The 24873-nt window shown below is 44.1% G+C and overlaps 2 protein-coding genes across 12 annotated transcripts in view; both read right to left on the reverse strand.

Annotated features, from left to right (window-relative positions):
* Nucleotides 1–16298, reverse strand: part of LOC108940359 (RING finger protein 122) — a 30429-nt gene extending 14131 nt beyond the window's left edge. For 2 of the 10 annotated variants that reach the window (XM_029257090.1, XM_018762470.2), the window contains exon 1: nucleotides 15046–15293. In XM_029257090.1, coding sequence (XP_029112923.1) covers nucleotides 15046–15187 — 142 coding nt within the window. In that variant the 5' untranslated portion in view covers nucleotides 15188–15293. The other 8 variants (XM_018762467.2, XM_018762462.2, XM_018762468.2 and 5 more) reach the window with 8 other exon arrangements.
* A 936-nt stretch (nucleotides 16299–17234) lies between these two features.
* Nucleotides 17235–24857, reverse strand: LOC108940349 (gamma-glutamyl hydrolase). Of its 2 annotated transcripts, none has more exons than XM_018762447.2 (9): nucleotides 22937–24857; nucleotides 22696–22810; nucleotides 21460–21510; nucleotides 20816–20900; nucleotides 20253–20391; nucleotides 19423–19529; nucleotides 18142–18235; nucleotides 17811–17948; nucleotides 17235–17571 (listed from the first exon to the last, which is right to left on the reverse strand). In XM_018762447.2, the coding sequence occupies exons 1-9, from the start codon at nucleotides 23049–23051 to the stop codon at nucleotides 17453–17455; spliced, it is 963 nt and encodes a 320-aa protein (XP_018617963.1). In that variant the 5' UTR covers nucleotides 23052–24857; the 3' UTR covers nucleotides 17235–17452. The 2 variants fall into 2 exon arrangements, with proteins under 2 accessions (XP_018617963.1, XP_018617964.1); XM_018762448.2 differs by having other exon boundaries at nucleotides 23067–24854.
* Nucleotides 24858–24873: the final 16 nt, after the last annotated feature.

A 24873-nucleotide genomic window follows, 5' to 3' on the forward strand; every position in this document is an offset into this window, starting at 1 on the left:
AACGCCGATTCATTCAGACAGGTAAAAAAAAGTGCAGTAAAACAATGATAAATCTCCACAGGACCAGTTTATAAAAAGGCACTCAACTAACATCTGCTGTCAATGAACAGTCCTGCTGATTGGGTTTTAGGACATGGATCTTCTCCTTTTACAAGGTTTCCAGGAAAGGTGGAAACCACAAGGTCCTCTTTAGCCTGTGTGACGTGCCAACTCGTTCTGACAAAGGTTCAACAGGCAGGATGTGTCAGCTGGCGGTGTGTTGTGTTTCAGCCTGTGGGCAGACCTTGACGTGACACATAGCAAAGCTTCCTTAAGGGACGCGTCCAAGTGGGGTCATCGCCAGGACACTGGATGGCACTGAGAAGTGGGATTTATCATCTCATTTAATTCATTTAGTTAAGTGAACACTGTTGCCTTGTGGGTCCTTTAATCCAGTTAGGCAGGTTAGAAGTTTTACACCTGGTTTGTTTACACAGCTCCGTATTTATTTGGGTAATTCAACCTTGAATTGTCTATTTTTTTGTTTCAAATTGAAACTCCTATAGAGCAAGTCAAATGAACATCAATGATTCATTTAATTTAGATGTTGGGGGGGGTCCAATAAAACCTTTGCTCAAATGTGGGTCAGAACTATTTCTAAAGGGGAGTGCAAAAGAGGAAAATGAAAATGTGTTAAATTAAATATAAAAGCAACAAAGAGGAAGCTGTTCTGGGGCTATTTTGTTGCAGCTGACAGTTTAACCTGGGCTGGGGAACATTGTTTATCCTGCCCTGGCCATTTCTGTTACCTGTCATCCACAGAAATGGCCAGGCTGTTATTTGAAAAAAAGTCAATTTATTTCAGACCTGTGATGAAATACAAAGCCAAATATACACACAATGCCTGAACCTGACAGAAAACACCTAAATGGAGTTGGCCACACATTTCTACAAAATGCCCACTGGTTGCCCATTCCTGGATCAGCCAGTACCTCTAACTGTTCTTGCAGCAGATGAGAAGCTTTGTAACAGAAAGAGGAACTAGCAACTACGCATGTACATACTATTAAATATCTCAGTCGCACAACAGTTCTGTTTTGCTACTGTCGAAATGTATTTCTGCAATTTACTCCGAACTTCACCGGGAAAACTGCAGCACACCGCATATGCAATGCGACGTAAAATCTTGCTTTTTTCGTTTTACCCATCAGTGCTTCAAATCTGCAGATTGCATTTCAAGATCAAAATAATCTAAGAACTTCACATCCTCCACCGTTAATAAGAAAATCATGTTGTCAAAACAAGGTTGTGCTTGATGCGATGAAACAAGCGTCACATTACCCCCACAGTGTGTTCCTCTTGTGTCGCCCTTCCTTCTACGCTGAAAGATAGAAAAAATAATTCTGACACATATTCTACAATAAACGGGTAAATCATTGCACGTGTCTTAGTGTACAAACCTGACACTGTCAGTTGCCTTGGACACAGGCTTTCTCTAAATAATAATAATAATTATATTATTATCATCATTTAGATGCAGCCTGTATAATAATAATAATATCCCAAAGAAGCAGTCAGTGAAACTGGTTTCTTCATGCCTCCTTACACTAGACACAAACATCTTGCCCAGCACAGCCCTGCAGGAGTGGGTGTCTCCCTCAAAATAACTGATATAATAATCCAACAGAACGTCATGCTGGCAAAGTTACACAGTGATCCCCCCCAGACGCCCTCCAAAGCCTGCACTAGAGCAGCAAGGACAAAAACACATGTTTAAAAATACTTTTGCATACGCACATGTAAGTGTGTATATGAGTACACAGATAGCACATAAGAGCGCCTTCCAAGCAAGCAAGCAAGCAGAAGGGAGGGGGAAGCTGTGCCAAAGTCACAGTGACAGGAAGGCTGTTGTACCCCAGAGGTGATGTGAATCTCGCTTCATCACATCCAGGGCGACCTTGAAACGGATCCAATAAGTATTCTATGTATATCCTCAGTCGACATACAGAAGACAGCTGCACCGTCAGCATCGCAGCACAGCTTCCATCCCCCGCAAACACCCCCACGCTCTGGAGCTCCACCAATCCTCCGGCACAGCCACGTTTCTCACTGGGCTCACACTGCCCAGCTCCAGGGAAACGTCTTGCTCCAGTTAGGAGTCAAAAAAACCCAAGAAGGAAGGAATCCCAAGAAGAGATTTGCTATGGAATCTGGCCAATTTATAGGAACACATATCAACTTTTAAAATGTAAACCAAATCTTTGGTAATTAAAGAAACACAATAAAAGGGAGTAAACAGACTTATGTATAAAGGTTCAGACAATAAGTAGAAAATTATAACCAGTTATGTGCTATGTGTATGCTGTGTCACTAAGGAGAAGTCTATAAACCTCAAAAGGCCACAGCGTTCCTGCATGAGAGCCTGCTGTCACTTGAGTGTCAAGTCAAACCGTCACACTGACACCTGTCAGCCTACTCACTGAGGGACAGAATCCCTTTTATACCTGCATTTGTGTGCGTTTATATCACACTGCCATCGATCAATGCAATACACCAACCAACAAAGATTGTTAAGATGTTCCAAAAAATTACAGCTGAACTGAAAAGCAGGAGAATTTTGATAACATATTTATACATTTATTTACGCAAATTATTTGCAGTATACTTGCCATTTTCAATAAAATATACAGCGACAGAGACAGACAGACAGAGAGACAGGCAGACAGATAGATGAAATTCCAGGAGTTATGAAACCACTATAGCATTAGGTAAACTAATAATGTCATCAAATTGTTAAAGCAGTAATTTCTTTTAAAGTTTAAAAAAAAACAGCACAGGGATGTTAAATTTCACATTGTGGTCCTCGGTGATTACAGTGTTTTGATAGCAGAGATAATTGAGATCACCGCAGACCCAGAGTCCACTGCATGGCCACAAACACAACGTGGCAGTAACCTGGCAACGGACACAATTAATAAGGTGCATTGCCGACTCTCAGAGGCTTGTATCGCACTGCTGCTCATAAACTCATGAAAAGGGAAATTTAATTCAATAAATGCCAATGTGACTCATTAGAAAGGCACATACAAGACCAATCACTGGCCAACAATATGTGCAGTCCTACTTATGCATATCCTCTCTGCTGAATTTATTTTTTAAGGAAATTAGTGCTGTCAGGTGGCCAAAATAAGAGTTTGAAAGTAGAGTTAAAACAAATCTTGCCTAAGAATACAAAACAAATCTTATTGACATGTTTCAAGTAAAAGTCCACTGGTGTGACGATTCATTCAGCTTTTCATTGTCTCAAAAGCAATCCAGTGTTAACTGATACTTACAATTATTTACTTTTTTTTGCAGCTGGGTAATTTTTACTGTATCAATTCAGGGTAACTACCTCGAACAAGGGTACTACAGTAGGAGGTAGTGGTACAACAATCCACAATTGTAAATACCTCTTATTCAGAGAAACAAGGGTTCTGACTCTCCACCCAGTAAATACGTAATATTAATGTTAGTACCTGGAGATCACTGTAATATGACAGTGGATATGTAGAAATAAATTGAGGAAAATCTTTTTAAAGTGAACTCTGAAAACTGATACTGTAACAGTACACATATTTGGATGCATACTGTATCACATTGTACATTGTTGTTTGATGTGGTTCACCCTGTGATAACAGTTACCTTCCACTAAGCTTTAATCGCATAGTAAAATAACAGCGCGGTACCACATACAGCTCCTGCAGGATATAATATTACAGCCTGTAGAATAACAAGCAATAAACACCTATAAATTCAGAATTCAAATCCCAATTCTTACATTTACATTTGTTTATTTAGCCAACGCTTTTCTCCAAAGCGACTTCCAATGAACTCTGTGTTGTGTTATCAGCCCACACACACCTTATTCACCGTGGTGACTTACACTGCTAGATACACTACTTACACTGGGTCACTCATCCATACACCAGTGGAACACACTCTCTCTGTCACTCACACACTATGGGTGAACCTGAACAGCATGTCTTCGGACGGTGAGAGGAAACCCACACAGACACAGCAACAGCATGTAAACTCCACACAGACTGAGCATGGATCGAACAAACATCCTCTCGCACCACTGAGGCGCTGTGGGACAGCTGTGATTTCCTCAAATTCAAATTAAGCATGTGATGGAGACCTCTCACAGTGGCCAAATTAACTTTCTGGGAGAATTTTAGGTTCTCAGGTTATTACAGTTATGAAGCAGTGGTTGCAGAACGGTCTTGGCATTTTTGGGGCTGTCACTCCAACCAGATAACACATTTAAAAAGTCATCACTATACTGCTCCTACACCTGGGGAAATGCATAAAACACACTGAAATGCAACATACTAATATGTCCCTGCTGTATTCAAACAGCCACTGTTTGAATCTGCATGAGTCACCACCCCCCACAAATTGCGCAAAGCACCTGCAGCACTTCAACAAAGGATGGGTGGACCAGGACTAAGGACCGTGAACGATCACTACATTAGTTCAGATTGGGAGATGTGAAACTAGGTACTAGAGACACCCCCCCATTTAAGAAACTGTCATACTAGTATTGGAAACACGGTGAAAGACAGACAGACCTGGGATCATAAAGAGGCTGCTTTGCTCATGCAGTCAGTGTACCATCATAGAAAGCAACAGTGCTGAACCAGATGTTTGGGAAGTCAAAGAGGTCTTTTTTCATTGCAACACAGCTACTCACTTCCTGGAGCCGAAGCAGAAGATTCTTAAACCGTCCCACACCCTCATTCATTATTTTCTTATGTGCTTGAGCTAAGAGTTGGCTGAGCAAAAACCTAAACAGAAGGTCACTGTTCATGCTGTGCTAAGACAGACACATGAGGGAAAGACACTCATTTTGCTGTTGTTTTTTTAAACCCCAGGAAACACTAACAACCCCGATGAGCTCTGAAACCGCATGTGTCTCCAAGATCCTGACTGTCATACTAAAATCCATGTTAACATGCAAGATTCCCCAACAGTCAAGGAGGTCAAGGTTGTCATCAGAGACGACCTGGGCAACAGCAACTCTCACGCTCGTGACCTGGATTACCTCCACAGCAACACTGCCCTTGGGCCCAAGGTTCCAGCCCTTTCCTCCATCTAAAAATCTTCACAAGCCTGCAGACACTACACAATTTTACTTCCGACTATTTCTTTCACTGAGGGGCGCAGTGGTGCAGTGGGTTGGACCGGGTCCTGCTCTATAGTGGGTCTGGGGTTCGAGTCCCGCTTGGGGTGCCTTGCGATGGACTGGCGTCCCATCCTGGGTGTGTCCCCTCCCCCTCCAGCCTTACGCCCTGTGTTGCCGGGTTAGGCTCCGGCTCCGAGTCCCCGCAACCCCCGTATGGGACAAGCGGATTAGACAGTGTGTGTGTGTGTGTGTGTGTGTGTGTGTGTGTGTGTGTGTATACTTCTTTCACTGTCACACAAGCTCAGTAATATTTATTTCAGGAGCTGGAAGTATTAGACTCTGATCCTGCACTCAGCAAATGCTTAATATACCTTCCATCTTGTCAGAGGGTCAGCTGGAGAGGCCGCACCTGCGGTCGAGTGGGTCTATCGAGCTCTTGCTGGGACACCTTTGGACAAAAGACAGGTACACGTGGGCTGGTGGGTTTGCACCAAACAGGCCATGTGAGAGCAGAAGGTTAAGGTCACTCGGCATTCATATACGCTGTATGTTACTGACAGCTGAATGTGGCCAGGGGTTTGGTGTAATACATCCCTCCTGAAATTATGTTTTCAGAAAACTCCAGTTTAAAAGCTACAGGTTATTTCAATGTCCTAGATGAGCTTTAATAAATGCATTCTGTTCATAACAGAATCTTGCCACATCTGCAACAGAAAGTCCAAATAAATGACATCTGCACATAAAACTCTTCTGTTTACTCTCAGTCGCATGTCGTTTTGGAGAAAAACTTACGTTAAATTAATTCATGGGGAATGTATTCCACAGAGATTAATTCAGCCATACAGCAAGCAGACTCAGTACATGGATCGTCTCCACACTAGAGATCAGCCAAGACTGACCTACTGGGGAAACTATGCATCACCAAGAAGAAAAATCTGCTCTAAGATGATGGAGGAGGAGGTATTACGACAGAAAAGTCCCTTCACCCAGATTCCGATCCACTGGCTCCATGGTGGAAACTGCAGCCAGAGCAAGCAATTTCATGTAGCCAAGACGATGTTGTCCTGAAAAAGGGTGTTTTCCACCACAATGAGCACATTAACCGCAAACAGACCATCCTCTTAGGAGAGGATCTAGACTTGCTGATTTTTCAGCATAAGGAACGGAATACACAGCTTGTGCTATTGATTATGTGCTACACTTTACTGCAGTAGAAATTACAGGTTCACATCTGTTTAAACGAAAACATCAGGCCAATGAGGTGTAGCAAATGAAACCGTCTCCATAAAGTAAGTACCTCAGTAAACAGAGGTAGGAACTGAACTGTGGTTTTGGTGAACACTTACTGGTTAAAGTATGACTTTAAAACAGGTACTGAGCATTGCACAGAGTGGCTAAATCTGCCAGTCAAGCCAGACTTCAAAAGACCCATTATAGAAACCACAAGCCAGAGACAGGGAGATTTTTTCCTTCCGTTTCAAAAAAAAAAACACACTTGCCATATGAGGATTTCAAAGAGACAGTCCTATATGAATGATTTAGGACTCATATTCAGCGCTGAGTGTGCTGTTAGGGATGAATGGCCACATTATCATTGCTGTGACTGAAAAAGGGATCTCTGCGAGGTGTCCGTCAGGGCGGACCCATTCCGCACACATTGCCCTTTTCATTCTCAAGGTTTGTATTCTTTCTTACATATGACTGGAACCAGTCGACGTCCTGGAATATGTGCATTATCCCAGCATTTGGGTTTTAAAAAAGTGTGACAGTTTTTTTTAGAATTCCACCTTCTAAGACGTTTCTCTTTTTCACATCTCCACCCGTGTGAAAAAAACTTTACTCTGTAATTTTAACAGCAAAGAGCGGAACAGCACATAAGATCAGCTAATGTGAGAGATAAAGACATATGCAAGTAAACCCTTCAATGTTCATACCAAAATAAAATTCGGGAGAAAAATTACTGAAAAGTCACAATGGGATACAGGGAGAAACAGGACTTAATAACACCTTGCTCCACAGGGATGTTTATCAGGATTAATGTTACTGGGGCTCTCTAGCCTGGGGGAAGCCTTCACACCCTCCCCCTGATCCCAACGGGCTCTACTGCGGTGTGTGTGTGCGCGCATGTGTGCGTGTGTGTGTTGTGGGTTGACTCCACGTGGGCCAAGCGCCATACTGCATACCCAAGGACAGAAACCCCGTGTCCCAGAGTCATCGCCTGCCCACACGTTGTCTTTCCCACTCAATAACTTTTTAATTAGTAAAACTAATCCATTTTGAATTTAAATGAGAGTGAGGCACTGTTTGAAATACTCCCTCGAAGCACTGCGCCCACTAACAAAGAACGCCGTGGACAGTTGAGGCAGTAGGGACGGTAACACACATCTGCTAGGGCAGTGGAGTTGCTCGAAGACAAAAGCATCTAAGGAAGTGGAAAATGATCAATGTCACCCTATTTTCGGATGTACACATTTGGTGTCACAACAGCGAAAGTCGGAAAGATTAAGAGCACAGTGAGAGTAACCAGCACAATGAAAGGAGCTCAAGTGGAAGCCTTTGCATAAAATCTGCCCTGATGTCATACAAGCCAACAGCCATTCACACCAGTCGGCAAAAACCAAAATTAAGGTGGACACAAAATGTTGAAATGCTGTCTGACTGACGATGGCTTAGTAAGTGCACAACAAAATAACACCATGTTGAAGCTCTGTCCTTTGAAGGACCTCTAAACCTTTAGAAAGCCCCTAACAGTGGGATACAGGACACTCTAGCGAGTCCCCTTTGTTATGCATCCATCACCAGTCCCAGAGGTCACTGGCTACCATTTCCACTGCAAAGCAAGATGATTTAACAAACAACCATTTGAACACAAAAGCATTTGTGCTCACAGTGAGCTCTTTACACACCTTCTCCTTTACAGGTAAGAGAGGAGGTCCAACTGTATTTAGAACTGTATGCAACAGTGCTTAGGGCTTCCTAAGCTATTTCCTCGCCGTTTGCCATTGCTATTAATGCTTTACTTAGCCTACAGCCGGAAGTCATACTCCCGTGCAACACTGCACCTTTTCACATTAACGCTATGAAACATTTCATATATAAAAATAATTACTTTAAAAACAAATTTAATGAGCAACAACACAATATATATGAAAAACATGACTGAGAACTTGGCTTAAGTGAATAAGCTGAATTAAGGCATTCCCATTTATGGTCTGTGTCAAGTGCTTGTAGGTGGTAGGGAGTTGTCAGGTAAATAAAAATAATAGTAGTGATCACGATTATTATTATTATTAGTTCTTTATAAACAATAAAAAAGAAGCAGAAAAAGAAATGGCTCACGAGCTGGACTGCTGTCTTATCCTCTTTGTCCACCCCAGCTCTGAAAGCGCTCCCCCACTGTCACTGCGCAGAGGGCATGTCAGGCAGCACAAAGAGGGAAGGCAGCAGGACAGGGCCATGCCGTGGGCCGACATGTGCGCACCCCTCGGCATGTACTCCTTTCACCCACACTGAGGGGACAGCAGGGTCAGTGCGGCAGAGACAGGGCGGAAAATTGTTCAAAAACAAATCTGTCACACCACCCACCCTTAAAGTCAATACTAATTCTAGCGAGAGCCAGAATTCTGGTGCCGTCACGACTGACGATGGCAATATTTGAAGCAGAAAGGGAAAAAAAATCTAAATATGTTTTAATACAAAGGTAAATCCATCATAATAATACTTTATTAAAAAAATTAAAAACAAAATGCAGTGTTTTCTATTTTGAAAGCACAAAAAGTTATTGCTGGCTATCCTGCAAGAACAAGTCTATCATACAATGAACGTCTATCATAGTAACATAGCAAGATAATCAAGTAAAGGTTGAAACATCACTTGTTAGTGACAAGTAGCATTAAAAGAAAAAGTAGCTACTCTGGCTCCTTGCATTAAGAACAATCGAGTTAAGAATTTTCAAAGATGATATTTTCTCATTGTGGGGGGTGCGGTGGTGCAGTGGGTTTGACCGGGTCCTGCTCTCCGGTGGGTCTGCGGTTTGAGTCCCGCTTGGGGTGCGTTGTGACAGACTGGTGTCCCGTCCTGAGTGTGTCCCCTCTCCCTCCAGCCTTACGCCCTGTGTTGCCGGGTTAGGCTCCGGCTCCCTGCGACCCGGCATGGGACAAACGGTTTCAGATGGTGTGTGTGTGTGTGTGTGTGTGTGTATTTTCTCATTTACTTTTAATTTCATTTTCTTCACCAATCCATTTGCTACAGGTTCTGCCTGTTTTGAAACAAAGACTGCTTATGTTTCCCTACCCTGCTTTTAGTGGGCAGTGAAATGCACTCAGACAGGGTGGACACAGTACAGGAGTGCCTTCATTTACATTTATTCCTTTAGCTGACACTTTTCTCCAAAGCAACTTATAATTATTTACCTATTTGTACAGCTGGGTAACTTTTACTGGAGCAATTTATGGTAAGCATCTTGCTCAAGGGTACAACAGCCAGAGATGAAATTCAAACCTGTGACATTTGGTTGCAAAGGCAGCAGCTCTAACCACAACGCTACCAGCTGTCCCCGCATTTAACCTTTTTTCTACTGTTTGTTTCTACAGAATTACAAAATAAAAAGGATTTCATATACAACTGAGAGAAATACTGCCCATCCCACATGGAGAGACAGGTTTGAATCAGGGCTTCAGACTAAACAACTGCAGAGCTTACATACTGTATACTATTAATAACACAAACTAACGGCAGTCAGCTTCAGCTTTTCAGACACTAAACTGATCACTTTTTCCACGACACACAATATATTACTGGTTTAATTAATCTTCCATGCTGTGAGATAAGCATTCCTAGAAAGTGTGAAGTCATGCAAGATCAAGGGAATAAGAAGCAGGATGGCTTTTCTACTGTGTTTTCTACTGTGTTCTACTGTGTAAAGGAGACTTGCAGAGAGTCCAGATGACACATCTGAGGTCGGACTCCTCGGAACACAGAACAATCTAGCAGAAAGAGAAGGGCCGGTTCAACTCTTCTCCTGTCCAGTACTGGTACCAGTAACCCTGCTGAATGCTATGAGACAGGTCACGGAAGCGACCAAACCATCTGCATTTTATTTAGCTGACACTTTTCTCAAAAACAACGTACAATGTTGAGCTACTTAGTTATTTACCCATTTACACACCAGGGTAATTTTTCCTGTACCAATTCTGGGTGAGTTACTTGCTCAAGGGTGAAAGTAAGTTCTTTGACTAGATGCTGGCAGCTGAAACCACTACGCTCCCTGCTGGCCCACAAATGAAGTGATGTGCAGCCATGAATTTAGTTGGATGTCACGGGTAGAACAAAGGTTGTCTATCACTTCACAGAATGCAGTCATCTTTCCCCTAACCTACACTGAAGGAAACACAGGGACGGTAAGAGGCATGGTGGTTAAGAGCACAGACTTGCAACCTTAGTACAACCTACTGAAACTGTAGTCCTGAGTACAGCGTGTAACCTGAATTGCAGTATATTAAAGAGCTCTTACTCATACAGCTTGTCCCGAGCGGAGTCGCGGCAAACCAGAGCCTAACCCAGCAACAGAAGGCGCAAGGCTGAAGGGGACACACCCTGGATGGGACAGCAGTCCATCGCAAGGCACCCCAAGTAGGACTCAAACCCCAGACCCGCCAGAGAGCAGGACCCGGTCAAGCCCGCTGCACTACTGTGCCCCCCATTAAAGAGCTATTAAACTAAACTCATTAGTGTTTAAAAGCTTTGGCTAAGCAACAGAATGACAACATTCACAATAACAATGCAGCAACAGCAGGAAGTGCACTGGAAGGACGACTAACCATTGGACACCAAAGCACTGTTTGGTCCCTCTGTGTACACTTAGTAAGAACGACAAGAGCAATCTTCACATTCCTTTCAGCAGTTGACTCACACAGAAGCAATGTTTAAACATACTGTCAACAGAACAGCACTATCGTTCAATTATTGATGAAAACGTGTCTGTCTGAATTGGGCTGCTATCTGAATACCGGGTTAATTGTGGGAAAAACTGCAACGTGTGAAATAAAGGAAAGGCTCTACAAGATGACAGCGTGCAGCCAGAGAGTACAGCGTACACCACCCAACCGCTGTGTCCAGACGTTCTACAGGTATGGCCCACGAGGCCTCGCACTGTGCAGCACACACAGGCGCGACGCGCATCACTGACAGAAACGGCGCGCGCTCACTGACCTACATTGGCTGTCTCCAGAGAGGCGTAGTGTTGCTATGGTGGTACAGCCTACAGAAAAGCAGGAAGCCTTCTGCATGACCCACTCGCACTGCTCCGCTCTTTTCTACTGTGTCTCACACACTTCACTACAACCTACACGACACGAACTCGCTCACTTTCAATTAACCACATTGCCACGTACACATAATATAAATCAAAACGTTACGCCATATCTTAGCTAATGTTTTTGTGTGTCACAAGTTAAAAGACAAACCGCTATCTCAATTCTGATTAAGTGCTTCCTGAAGGTACAACAGCAGGGTCCATTTTCACATGCATGCATTTCACACGCATTCACTTCTGCATGTCACTTTATCTGCCCATTAATCGTACCATGCCAAACATATTAACATGCACCACAAATCTGTGCCTCCTTGGCATTAACACTTATATTACTAGTTTCACACAAGAGAGCTTGGCGGCTTCACGAGCACCAGCTGTCTGGCCAGAGAAACGTTAAACTGAATCTGAATACGTTTACCTTTCTCACGAAACACATACCTTTCGGTTGGTTTTTAAAGACTGCTCCACCCTCTCTCAAACCATGTGGAACACAACAGGCTCTGACAGGCACCCCCCCCCCCCCCCCCCCCCCCCCAAGGTGCCAGCTCAGAGGGAATGTCACTTTTGTCCATACCCAGGTAAATAATGAGGGGGAATAAGCCACACGGGCAATATCTGACAATGTAAACAAACCAAAAGGTTTGCTTTATACATCTCCACACAACTCGGTATATCCTCATCGTCCGTTTGCAGTTATCATCATATACTGATGAAACTGGCAGAAAAGCCCGTTTCCCTCATCACAGATTTACATTACAGAAGATTATTTGCTGCAATGGAAATATTAACTCCAACACATCAGAAATAATGACCTCAGTTTAGCTGAAATCTGAGCAATTTAGATCCTCGTTGTTTCTTCACCGTATTACAAGCTAATTTCAAATTGAAATGTTAGACAAGATGCAGAAACAGGAGATTGGTGTTACAGCCATTACCATGGTAATTGACCACAGTATAACACCCACCACTTGGCTTCTGCATGACAAAGACGCAACAGAGTTTCACCCAGTTTGGGAAACCTTCTCCATGCAACATCTGTTTTTTTCCTGAGACGAGTGTTTAGGTTAAAATTAAGAGAAATTATGCAATAACTGCTATACTTATGTGATGTACGTCGCTTTGGAGAAAAGCGTCTGCTAAATGAATAAATGTAAATAAATGTAATGTAACTGGCAAAAACAACACAGGGACTTTTTGGTAAAATATTAATCTATCTGCATATAATCAGAGTGCAAAGAGAGAAGGAAACGCAGATAGGACAAAACTGAATAAATTTAGACCATGCTAATTTTCTCTGCTGAACAAGTGCCTTATAAATGCATGTTACACAGACTGTGCAAAACCTTTCATTAAACTTTAATTATTGAAAAGAGGACTGAACATCAGGTTCTTACAAAAACACAATTTTTCTCTCTGGCCGTCTATCAGTGAAAATGAACGCAACATGCAGGCAACAAATATACACAAATAAAACCTGATCCTGTCCTCATTCACTGACGAGTTCCCCTCTTACCACTGCCCCCGAGATGAATAAACACTCGATAAAATATTGAAAAGTCAGAGAGAATACAGACCCTCTCTCAGCACTGAAGAGTTTGTCTCTCACCACAGCTTACTGACACTTGCAGAAAGGGATGTATTCGTATGAATAAATACTTCCGCAAACACATCTTCTTGATATCTGTCTCTTTTTATCTTCAGGCTGCATGTCTTTCCAAGGCCACAACATTTCGAGGTTGAGTTTCCTCGCTTCTAACTAATTAAGACCGTACACGAGCATGTTGAGACAGCATTTTGTAACGTCAAAGGAGCAAACAAGCTGACATCTCCCGAGAGAACAAACAAGGACGCAGTTTCTCTCAGGGCTCCACAAGCTGGCCTGATCTCCACAAACCCGACTGCTTTTTACACTGAAGATATTTGGGCTGCTCGGTGTCTCTAAGAATTACTCAAACTCTTCCTACTGCAGCAAAGGCAGGTCCCCCTTGGCCAGGTCCCATAAGAGTCCCTGCTCTACGTACCTATCCCAGATGTGTGTCTTTTGAGCGGGCGGCATGGTGGCACAGCAAGTAGTGCAGCTATCTCACAGGGCCTGGGTGGTGTGAGAGGATGTGGATTCGATCTCTGCCCAGTCTGTGTTGAGTTTGCATGGGTTTCCTCCGGGGGTGCTCTGGTTTCCACCCACAGTCCAAAGACATGCTGTTCAGGTTCCTCCATAGTGTGAGAGAGTGTGTTCCACTGATGTATGGATGAGTGACCCAGCGTAAGTAGTGTATCTAGCAGTGTAAGTCACCTTGGTGAATAAGGTGTGTGGGCTGATAACACTACATAGAGTTCACTGGAAGTCGCTTTGGAGAAAAGCGTCTGGTAAATAAACAAATGTAATGTAAATTTGGAAATATTCTGAAAGGAAAATGGACATAATATGCAGAGATCCAGCTGAAATAACAAAAAACAACTTCTTACTGTAAGATGCATCAGTATGAAAGACAGCAGGGTGCCATCGCTGACACACAGTTCCAAAAATGTGTCGGTATGCACTGAGGCATAAAGAGGAAATGCAAAACTGGAAACAAAGTGCGGTATGAACTGAACTTCTCCTTCTACTGTACCTCACAGAATTACTAGTAATCGCACCAAGTCTTGGTTGGTCCTTGTGCAGTCAGGTCTGACAGTTCTAAATGCTGCGATCACATATAATCAGGAGCGTGGTGCCTCAGTGATGCGAAAGCAGCAATCGATTACGTGCATTCAACGAGTGCAGAAGGGTCCCTGACGTGTTTTTCTAGACGTTTTAGTTTTGTTACGGAACTCTCATTTGCCCCGACTGGAGTGGAGAGAAATGATGCGATTCGATTCGATTGCATGTATAAAACAAATGGATCATCATCTGTACGAAGTATCAATACAATGAACGTCTAATAGCAAGTGGATCGGTCTGCATCGTTGCAGCTTCAAAACACATTGATTGTTGGCAGTGTAACAAAAGGTTTACTGCAGCTTCCAGTGAACTAATCGTCGATCAAAGAAAGAGAGAACACTGGATTGTCTGATAATAGTGCTTTTCTCTTGGAGAAGTAATATGAAGATCCAAGGTTACAGCTGTACTCAAAACACTTTTACACTTCACTTGTTCCCATACCCGCGCGAGTGTGTGTGTGTGTGTGTGTGTGTACACATGTAGGCTACCCGCGTTCTCTCTCTCTCTCTTTCTCGGCGGCCGGTTAACCTGATTCCAGGAAAAACAGAAAAAGAAAAGCTCAGCAGGTGGCGCAGTGACGTTTAAGGCTGCTTCAAACCAGGAGGTTCCCGGGTCGAAACCCTCTCCTTCGCCAAGGCAATTCCCTGGCCTGAAGTGATACGGTAGGAACGTTTACACGCTGCTATGCGAGTGGACAAATCGTTCTGGTGCGTAGTAGGTCGGCTCGTGCAAAGGTTTCCGGCCGATCATTACGTGCGATGCGAAGCGGTATATACGCGAAGTACTAGAAAAGTTGACGAAACGTTGTGCGATGAAAGCAGGGCTCAGAACCCGTGTGTGGACCGCCGCACGGTGGACATTGTGTGAGGAGAATCACGGAATCACCATTTCTCTGGCAGCGCGCGCCACCTTCGCCACAAAGCCACCCTTCACGCGGAGAAAGCGCCAACAGCACACAAAGTAGACCAACAGAAAGTAGCGCGCGCGCGCGCGGTCCCCGACTCTCCGCCGCAGCGCGCGCGCCCATTGTTCCCGCGAACCTGGCCGCTGCCTCGCTCCGCGTCGCGCGCCGCCGCCGCTCTTCACGCGCACGGAGAGGATAAAGGAAAGTGAAGGGAGCGAAGGAGAGGAGAGGAGAGCTCACCCGCGCACCACACGGGTCCCACGGAGAGGGAGGGACGCAGCGAGACAGGAGGGCTCACCGTCACACCACTGGAGGGGCTGCATCCGTGCGGCGCGGGGTTCCAGGGACTGCGTGTTTGTCAACAGAGAGCGTGCGCACAACGCTCGCGCGCACACTCCGCCCGCGGCAGCCGTTGCCGATATGGTCTGTGGGAAGCCCCACGCCCACGAACACGGTGTGTGTGTGTGTGTGGCGGTGGACGCAGCTAAGGACACAGTCGCCCGTGTTCTCACCTTTCTGCTCTGCAAATGAGTATCGGGGTTGCTGTCGGTCGGTGGGCACCCCCACACGCTGCCGTTCGGTTCGTTCAGATTCAGTGGTGGCAGAGGCACCCCGTGCAGCCCGTCTTCTTCATCACTTCCTCCTCCTCCTCCTTCTCCCTTGGTTTATCTGCCTGAAAACACACACACACACACCCTCACGCGCCTCCACACTCCCTGTCAGGTAACGGGTCACTGATGCTTCGTTACCGCGGTCTCCTTCCGCTGTCAGTAACCACACTTCACCGCGTTTGTCCCGGCAAATGCGACGTGCATGACAAGGGCACGGTGGTGCAGCGGGACGCACTGGCGGGCGCATCACAACTCCTCCGCTGTGGATTTCCCTGTTCTTCCCAGTCCGTCTCGCTCTGTCACATGGAGTTTGTGCCGGTTTCCTGCCACAGCCGTTATTAATATGGAAGAAATTGCTATAGGGACATTCTGAAAATTCTTTCATGTCAAGATCCTGCAGTACAAGAAATAATAATGTTATTATATCACTATAGTAAGGGTGAGATTCAAACGTAAGAGGTAGAAGGCAATGATCACTAAGCACTGAAATAACTACGGTATATCATGGATACCATGGCTCCACCTCACAGGCTTGAAGAGATATCTACTTCAATGATTTTGTTCTCAAGTTCAAACACACATCGTTTCTAATACAATCATAATACAAAACACACCGCTGTGTAGCGGGTCTGCGGTTCAAGCCCTGCTTGGGGTGCCTTGCGATGGACTGGCATCACGTCCTGGGTGTGTGCCCTCCCCCTTCGGCCTTGCGCCCTGTGCTGCCGGGTAGGGCTCCGGCTTGCCGTGACCCCGATCGAGACAAGAGGTTGTTGACGATGGATGGATGGACGGACATTGTTTCTAGTGGAACTGATGTTTGAACAGAAAAACATACGTATATGTCTTTTTACTGCAGGGCCACTTAATGATTAGCCTTATTGAACACAAGCAAAATAAGCAGCACACCTTGACAAGACATTGGACACTACAGGGTTTCCAAATCACATAAGGATCTGATCTTAAAGTGATTCCTTGTAAGATGAACTCTTCAGTACCATTCATTTCAATTAAAAATTATGTATTCTTGAGCCCCTAAAGGTCATCGATGGTCAATGGTGCATTTTCTAGTAAATCTGTAAGGCTCTTCTTGCTCTCCTACATTCATAATTAACCCCCGAGGGATTCTGGGCACAAAAAGCATGTTGGTATGGAGAGTGGTGGAAAATTTGCCATAAATCCCACTTTTTAGTTATGGTAAATTGTTTTGGAGTGTAACCCACGTCTTTCTTCTTTACTGTAAAGTGCTTTGAGAAGTTGCTTTTAAATAATCCTACGTCACGGGGCAATTCTTGTAATTATTACAATCCTTTGTAGCGCCTTTACCGAGCTACGCCAAGTGCGTCAGGCAGGGAAATATCCCGCTTCTTGGCAGAAACCTGCGAGCTGTAGTAAAATGTTGGATGTTTACACAATCTGTTGTTGGGTCCAAATAAATGTATCAATTTCCACAATTCCAAGCTCAGCCCATCCTCCTCCGCTTGTCTGCACAGAATCATTGTCTGACTACTTAAACTTCTGGGAAATCTCATGCACTCTGTTTCCAAACATGGAGAGCTGTGTTCAAAAACCATATTTTATTTTCTTTTCAAACTCACAAAACGCTGTTTGCTCAGAAGTACGACACACACCCACATCACAGTGTTTATCTGCTTCACTATCCTGTGAATAGACCAAATTTGTGCAGCCAGCTATTGCTGTTTCACAGTCAAGACCAATTTCCTTCCAACCATTCACTTTACACTGTTGTTTTCTCTTGTCCCCCCAGTCCTCCTGCGCTTCAGAAAAAATAGCACTGCTCGTACGCAGTAAATCTGCCGACAAACACAGGAGCGTAGTTGTAGATCAGTGCTGCGGTTTCCTCCTCCGGGTTCGAGAAGTGGTGCAAACTCTTCCGTGCTGCAGAGTGAGAGGCTCAACGTCACTGTCAGTCACACTGATGTAAGTTTCGCCCAGCAGAGGAAGCTGGGACAATGTTGGCCACCTGTGATCGGCCGACTGCTCCAAACAATCACACAAACGCCAAGCCCACAATCGTAGGGGTCTGTCAGAATGGCACGTTTGCCAAAACAGGCCACAAAAAGGACCCGTGGATTTGCACTATTTCCTGTTGTTACTCCCTGGCTGAGTATATTTACCTTCGTTAACAAAAAACTCGGACAGCAATGATGACAAACGCACAGCGTTTGGAGAGTGAGGGAACTGGAAGTGGGGATTCCACTGGAAGAGGTTCACCTCAGGGTGCCACTGCACCCCGTAGAACGGGTACCGCCTGCCTTGGTAAACAAGGGAAAACAACATGACACGCACTAATTACTGTGCAAACAATCACAAGGAACAGGCACACAGCAACTAATGTTGCTTTGTGCACTTTCACTAGTGCTTTTCTTATTCAAGAGCGTTCGCCAGTGAAAGCAGCACACTTTACGAGTCCCTCCAGGAGGGACACAGGCGTTTCTTTGCAGTTACCTTCCATGGTGGAAACAAACGTAGCACCGTTCTCTGCTACATTTGTGGACAGGATGGAAAAGAACTGCTGCAGCTTTTCATTTCTTCGAAAATTCTGTGAAAGATCAATAAAAATGTACTTTACTTAAAGCAATGTAAGATAAAGATTTTGAAAATGCCCCTTATTACACATAGTGAGAGATGTTTTGTTCGCATGCAATGAGAAGAACAGAACGCTTTTTCTGTATGGTGAAAATCTACAGAAAAATATTGACTCATCGGTAGTATGGGAATTTCTGTGTCAGTAACAGCTGCTGTCGTAAACAATACAAAATGTATTCAATGCAGGTTATCTCATATCAAAACCATCTGCAGACTAGTCGCAGAGAGGAAGAGGAAGCTCACATTATGGTGAGCAACAATTGCACAAAGCTGCTATGGGTCTAAAAGCAGTGTATGATAAATGGCAACCTTTGTAAAGTCATTCAATTCAGACATTGTTGGTAACTTCTGAGAAATCTGTAATAGACAGCTGCACTACTATTATTATTTTCATTTACGTTTATTCATTTAGCAGACCCTTTTCTCCAAAAATGACCTACATCTCAGAGAAAACTGCAATGAGTGCATTATTATCAGCAGAAGGAGAGATTTAGATGCAGACACATGATGCCAGAGTACATTTAATTTGTCACATTTTACCATATGAACCAGTGTACATCCTACCAGTAGCTGCATGAAGGTTTTTCCATTATTTTACAATTGTAAACACAGAATTATTAGACATAAACAGAACAATAACAAAACAGCAATAACCATCATCATCATATTATTATGTTGCTTAGCTCATCCTTGTTAACTCCATACATATTTATCTCCCTAGATTTACCACCCCCCTTTCTGAACCTTCACCCACTGTCTGTCTGCCTCAGCTTCCTTTCAGCAACGTACAAGTGAACAGTGTAAAAGTACAAATGGCCTTGATGTTGCATGGTTACTGGTGCAGTCAGTCTGAAATACAGATGCCAAACATTTTTCGCCATCTTTTTGGCACAGCAGGAATGGTGGAATTAAAGGTTAAGGGTCTGTGCCATCCATAACAGTCCATTAGACACAACCCTGTTGTAGAAATTGACAAAGCTGTCATGCCAATACAATGGAATGCTGGTGACTTTTAGCAATCTATTACCTTACTTGAACCTTAGGTGCTGCAGATGGCAGTGCATCTGTACATCATTTATATAGACAAAATCTACTTAGGGCATTACAAAAATTGTATTACAGATGTTTGAGGCTACACACCTCCTCAGTGAGTCCATAATGATGGAAATTTCCTGTCAGAGGCTCCTGGGACACAGCCTTCAGAAGCTTAACAGGAAAGTTCTCAAACATCCGGCTGAACCAGGCTTCTAATGGAACAAAAAAATGTGTGCCCACATGTATAGTGAATGTACATTTCCTTCATAAAGCTGGTTATAGCCCACATTTAATGTTAAATACAACTCAAGAGCACAGAGCAGCAAAGCAAAGTGATGGAGGATAGAATTTGTGCAGTAACACCCCACCATATAGTACAACCAAGTAAGAGTGCATCTTAATTAATATAAACCAATGTCTTTAACCACTTAAATTCTACAAGCTTTAAAAAAAAAAAGAGTAATTTGACAAAGTCTTGAGTATAATATGGTAAAGAGATGCATTCATTTTTCCTTACACCCTTCTAAAATGTTTACCTTAAAAAATGCACTTACTAATAAGGTATTTATTACTAGGGGGTGCCGTGGCGCAGTGGGTTGGACTACAGTCCTGCTCTCCGGTGGGTCTGGGGTTCGAGTCCTGCTTGGGGTGCCTTGCGACGGACTGGCATCCCGTCCTGGGTGTGTCCCCTCCCCCTCCGGCCTTACGCCCTGTGTTGCCAGGTAGGCTCTGGCTCCCCGTGACCCCGTGTGGGACAAGCGGTTCTGATAATGTGTGTGTGTATGTATTTATTACTAAAGAACATGCACTTTAAGTGAATCCTTACACAAAGCAACTGCTCCCCTCTGCTGGCCAAAAGTAGATATGGTTTTGTTTTTTATAGGTGCTGAGAGGATGTTCATACAGTATTTATTTACTCTTAAATGTGGTTGTACCTGCAGTTAAATTGAGAGGCAGAGCCAGGTTTTCTGCAGTAGTGTTGGTTAGGAGATTTTCTCCAGCCACCATCACTGTGAGCAGCTGGAAGCCCATGCAGGTCCCCCACAGCGGGAAGTAGTCTCCCATGTCATTGGCCTGTGAAGACCAGAGACACTTCTTCAGCCATTCATGACACATCTTCCACAAGGTCTTCTTGGATGCAAGTAAAATGTGCTACTATGCCTGTATTTTGTGATCCCACTCCCCATGGGCTAATTCTTCTTTAAAAATGTCGTGGTAGATGGCATAGTGGTAAAAAACATGCTCACGGTAACCTGGAGGTGGCTTCCTTAGCTTCCGCTTCCCACAACCACCGTAGCTCCCATGAGCAAATGTCCCAATGTGTAAATTAATTCAATTATCTGAATTCTTTTCGATAACAGGATCAACTGAACAACGACTGCAATAATAATAGAAATTCTTCCCTGTAGGTCTGTAAGGATAAAAGGCATGATGGCTAGGCAAGATCACGATTTTTTTAACGTAAGAACCAGCATGAATTCAGCCTTGATCATCTCACTTTCTGGGCGAGCTGGAAGAAGATGCGTGCGGCCTTGGCATAGTCTGAGGAGAACAGGTCGACAGCCCCGCCGATGTACAGCACGCTGCGGGGGACAGTGGACTGCAGGTTACCCACGTGATTCCACACCCCTGCAGCCCCTGCCTTTCGTAGTTAACCTAACTCTGCAGGTGACCTTTCCACTGAACCAGGGTCACACTCATGAAAAACACAGGGACTGAGAAATACCAGCTGGACACAGGAGTGCAAGTGCGTGACCAACACTTCCACAGAACACGTCATTCTTCAACGTCTACTTTTAGGGGGACCTACACACATTTTCCGGTTGAATGTCAAGGTTTGACCGAGAGGACAGCCGCAAACGAAGAAGCTGCAGCTGGTAGTCAAGTGAAAGTCCCTTGAGCAGCGAAAAAAAATTCACAGCCACATCTCAAAGTAAAAAAAAGGTACTGAAATAATATTTTATCTACCTGGAGAATATATGCTACTCTCACTTGTGTATTAATCAAAACATGTACTATGCAGTCCGCACACAAATATTTTATATAATCAATAACTGCACTTAGAGTATGCAAACTACAAGGGTTTATGTATGGTACAAAATAAAGCAATTCATGTGTAGATTTCAAGTGATGGACACATACCCATTTATTGAGTTGAAGATCTTTTCATATTCAGCCTGCGACTGATTGAGCCTTCAATAAAAACAAAAACACATTTGTTTTTGACTATTTTCAAACATCACCATGAAATCAGCATTTAACATTTAAGTTTAATTTTTAAAGTTTGAGTGTGACATTTTTAAATTTTGTCTGTGAAATGTACTCAGATACTTGAAAATTCCCTCTAAGTATATAACATATTCTGACATACACTGCAAGATGTTTTAGTCTGCATGGCTCATATGCATATATATCTAAACTTACATTGTTGAGATATAATAAAGTAATTTTAGAATCAGAATCACTTCAGAATCACAATCATTTCAGGAACTTTTATATATGCACAGGTATTGAAAGATGTGATGAAATATATTTCTCTTTTGAACGGAATAAAATAATCCCATCCATTTCCATTTATCAGTGATGCAAAATGCAAATTATGCAGAATTTAGCAGACCTCTTCATCCAAAGTGACTTACAGTGGCAGATACACTGTACTAAACCCACTGCAGTTATTTGCTTATATATATATGGCACCAGTCCCACTCACTCTCTCTCTCTGTCACTTGTCCCGAGCGGGGATCACGGAGAGCCAGAGCATAACCCGGCAACATAGGGCACAAGGCCGGGAGTGGAGGGGACACACCCAGGACGGGATGCCAGTCCGTCACAAGGGACCCCAAGCAGGGCTCGAACCCCAGACCCACCAGAGAGCAGGACCCGGCCAAACCCGCTGCGCTACCGCACCCTCCATAGAGTTACCAATCCACCTGAAACACATTTTTGAACTATGGGAGGAAACCGGAGCACCTGGAAGAAAGCCATCCCACCCTAACCCTAACAGAAGAAGGGGGAACACGCAGACTCCGTACAGGAAGTGTCGGATTCGAGCACAAGTCCAAAGTGGGAGAGAGAGGCACCAGCGCTATCATCACAGCTGCTACCTTAGTGGTTACAGTTACTGCTTTCGGATCCAGAGGGTCGCAGGTTCGATACCCACCTCCAGCTGTAGTACCCTTGACTCCAGCAAGGTAATTACCCTTGCTTACCCAGCTGATAAATAACTGTAAGCTTGTAATAACCTTAACATTGTAAGTGGCTTTGGCTAAATCATTTAGTAAATGAATAAGTTTAAATGTAACAGCCAGCCAGGGCACCGTGGGAACGTGGGATCATCCCCGCATTGTTACGGCACTCCCCCTTTTTTCGTGGTCATACCTGATGGGCACCACTCTGCTGCCGCCCGACTCCAGGTATTTGACGTAGGACGCCGGGATGTAGGTCCCGCCCAGCGGCTTCATGTGCTCGTCCTCCGTCTCCTGGGTCAGGATTCCTGGCTCACACAGTAAAGGTCAATAAGTAGCAGCTCTTTTCTTCCTTGTCTCTCTCTTACACACACACACACACACAGACAGAGTCAGTCGGTGTGTGAAGCGTGGTAAAAGCGCTCCCTACGCACCGATCACCGGCCTGTCGTTCAGCGGGACCGCGGGCGCTCGGCTCGCGCACACGCCGCGAACACACAGGAGCGCGAGCGCGACAAGCATCGTCCCTGCTGTCCGTGGACAAAGCATCCCCGCGTCTCTCACCGTGTGTGTGTGTTGTGTTTCCCGGTCGCGCTTCTTTAAAGGACACACGGGAGGAGTGGTTAAGGAACTTTGAGGAACTGAAAATGCTCGCGCGCTAGCCGAGTACTACTAGTAGTGGAAGTTCACAGGACTCAGGAGTTTCCGCGGGCTTTCTCTGCGGCTGCCGGTTCCGTGTGAAAATACCGGCACAACAGTACACGCACGCACGCACGCACGCACACACACACACACACACACACACACACAAACAGAGTAAACACACTGGTCCGAGCTGTGCGCAAACTCGGGGAGCACACTTTGGTTAAGGTCTGCGTGAAGCTCCTTCCCACCAACGCGCCCCTCGCGCCGGGGTCCCTCACGCGCACAAGGCGCCAAAAACGGGCAACGCTTTGCCTTTGTTCCCCACAGACTCGCGCTTCCACTCGCATACACTGCGCTGGTGACGTCAGGAGCGTTTTTACACGGTTTTACCGCCACACTGACATACATGATAAAAGGAGAGAGCGTTGTTTAGCGGGGACCCTTCCTTCAGCCTTTGCGAGCCAGTACTTTAAATTTATTTCAGTACACGTAACATTTTTAATGCAATACATTTAATAAATACATAAATAATTGCAATACATTCATTAATATGGGCACTTTAAATAGACTGAAGATACTCAGACATGGTATAGTGCAAATGACAGCTACGCCCAATTACTGTCACTGTCTTTCAAATATGAAGCTCACATGACTGTCACCTGCCTAGCCAGTCGTAATGGCGCCGGAGCAACAGTGCATTCCTTCATTCTTCAAACACACAGCTAGCTCTACATGTACAGCACACTTTCATACAGGATTTCCTTGCTTATATGGTTTCTTGACATGACATCAGCATTGTGTTCGCGGACCATCAGAGTCTTCTATGAATAGTTTCCAGGTGCATTTTTACATGGATACCACTGGTACCTAATGTCCGGGTGTCACTGAAATTGTTTTTGTTCAGACTGCCCTTCGCAAAAGTCAAACATTTGTTCAAGAATCTCAGTGTTTATATGTTCGATACATAAAAGTAACTGCTACTGATGAATCATACTTTCAACTGACTGATTCTCCATTATGTTGCATTTATTTTGCAGAATCACAACTTGAAATGTGACCAAAGACACAGTTGAGCAATACAGGGAAGAAACTCTCTTGTTCTGCTGGTTAGGTGTGATAATGCTGACTTCTACCTTGGAAAATTTTGAGCTGCCATTCAACACCATTAAGTGAAACTACTAAAGTGGAAAAAGAGAAGGAGAGGATATGCTACTTTCCACAGAGTATTTTCAGTCAAACACTTTTAAACCATGATTAAAATGAAAGCTTTTACAAAGTGCAGCAGGTGCTGTTGGGCAACTAAGCCATTATAAACAATTTACTGAAAATTTAGAAACTTTAACACCTTTTTCTTAAAAATGCCTGTTGGCTTGGAAATATAAAAATGTGACCAATAAAGTTGATAACCTATCGCTCTATTACAGTTAAAAAAATAATAAATTAAATCAAAATGTGACATAAAACTAGTCACTGTTCTAGCTGCAGCAGTTACATACATTGAAAGACAAGCTCCTTTAAGTTGAAGAAATGAAACAAAAGTCTTAAGTACTGTGTTTACATGTAATAATGTACAAATCAGTAAAACAAGGAGACTCATTTTGCCTCAATTTTCCCACCATTCAGAAGTAACCATACTGCAACCTGATTTGTCTTGCTAGTAAGTCAGATACACTCGTGTGTGTGTGTGTATATATATATATATATATATATATTCACATACGTACAT

The sequence above is a fragment of the Scleropages formosus genome, chromosome 12 (genome assembly GCF_900964775.1).
Source record: "Scleropages formosus chromosome 12, fSclFor1.1, whole genome shotgun sequence".
NCBI classification, from domain to species: domain Eukaryota; kingdom Metazoa; phylum Chordata; class Actinopteri; order Osteoglossiformes; family Osteoglossidae; genus Scleropages; species Scleropages formosus.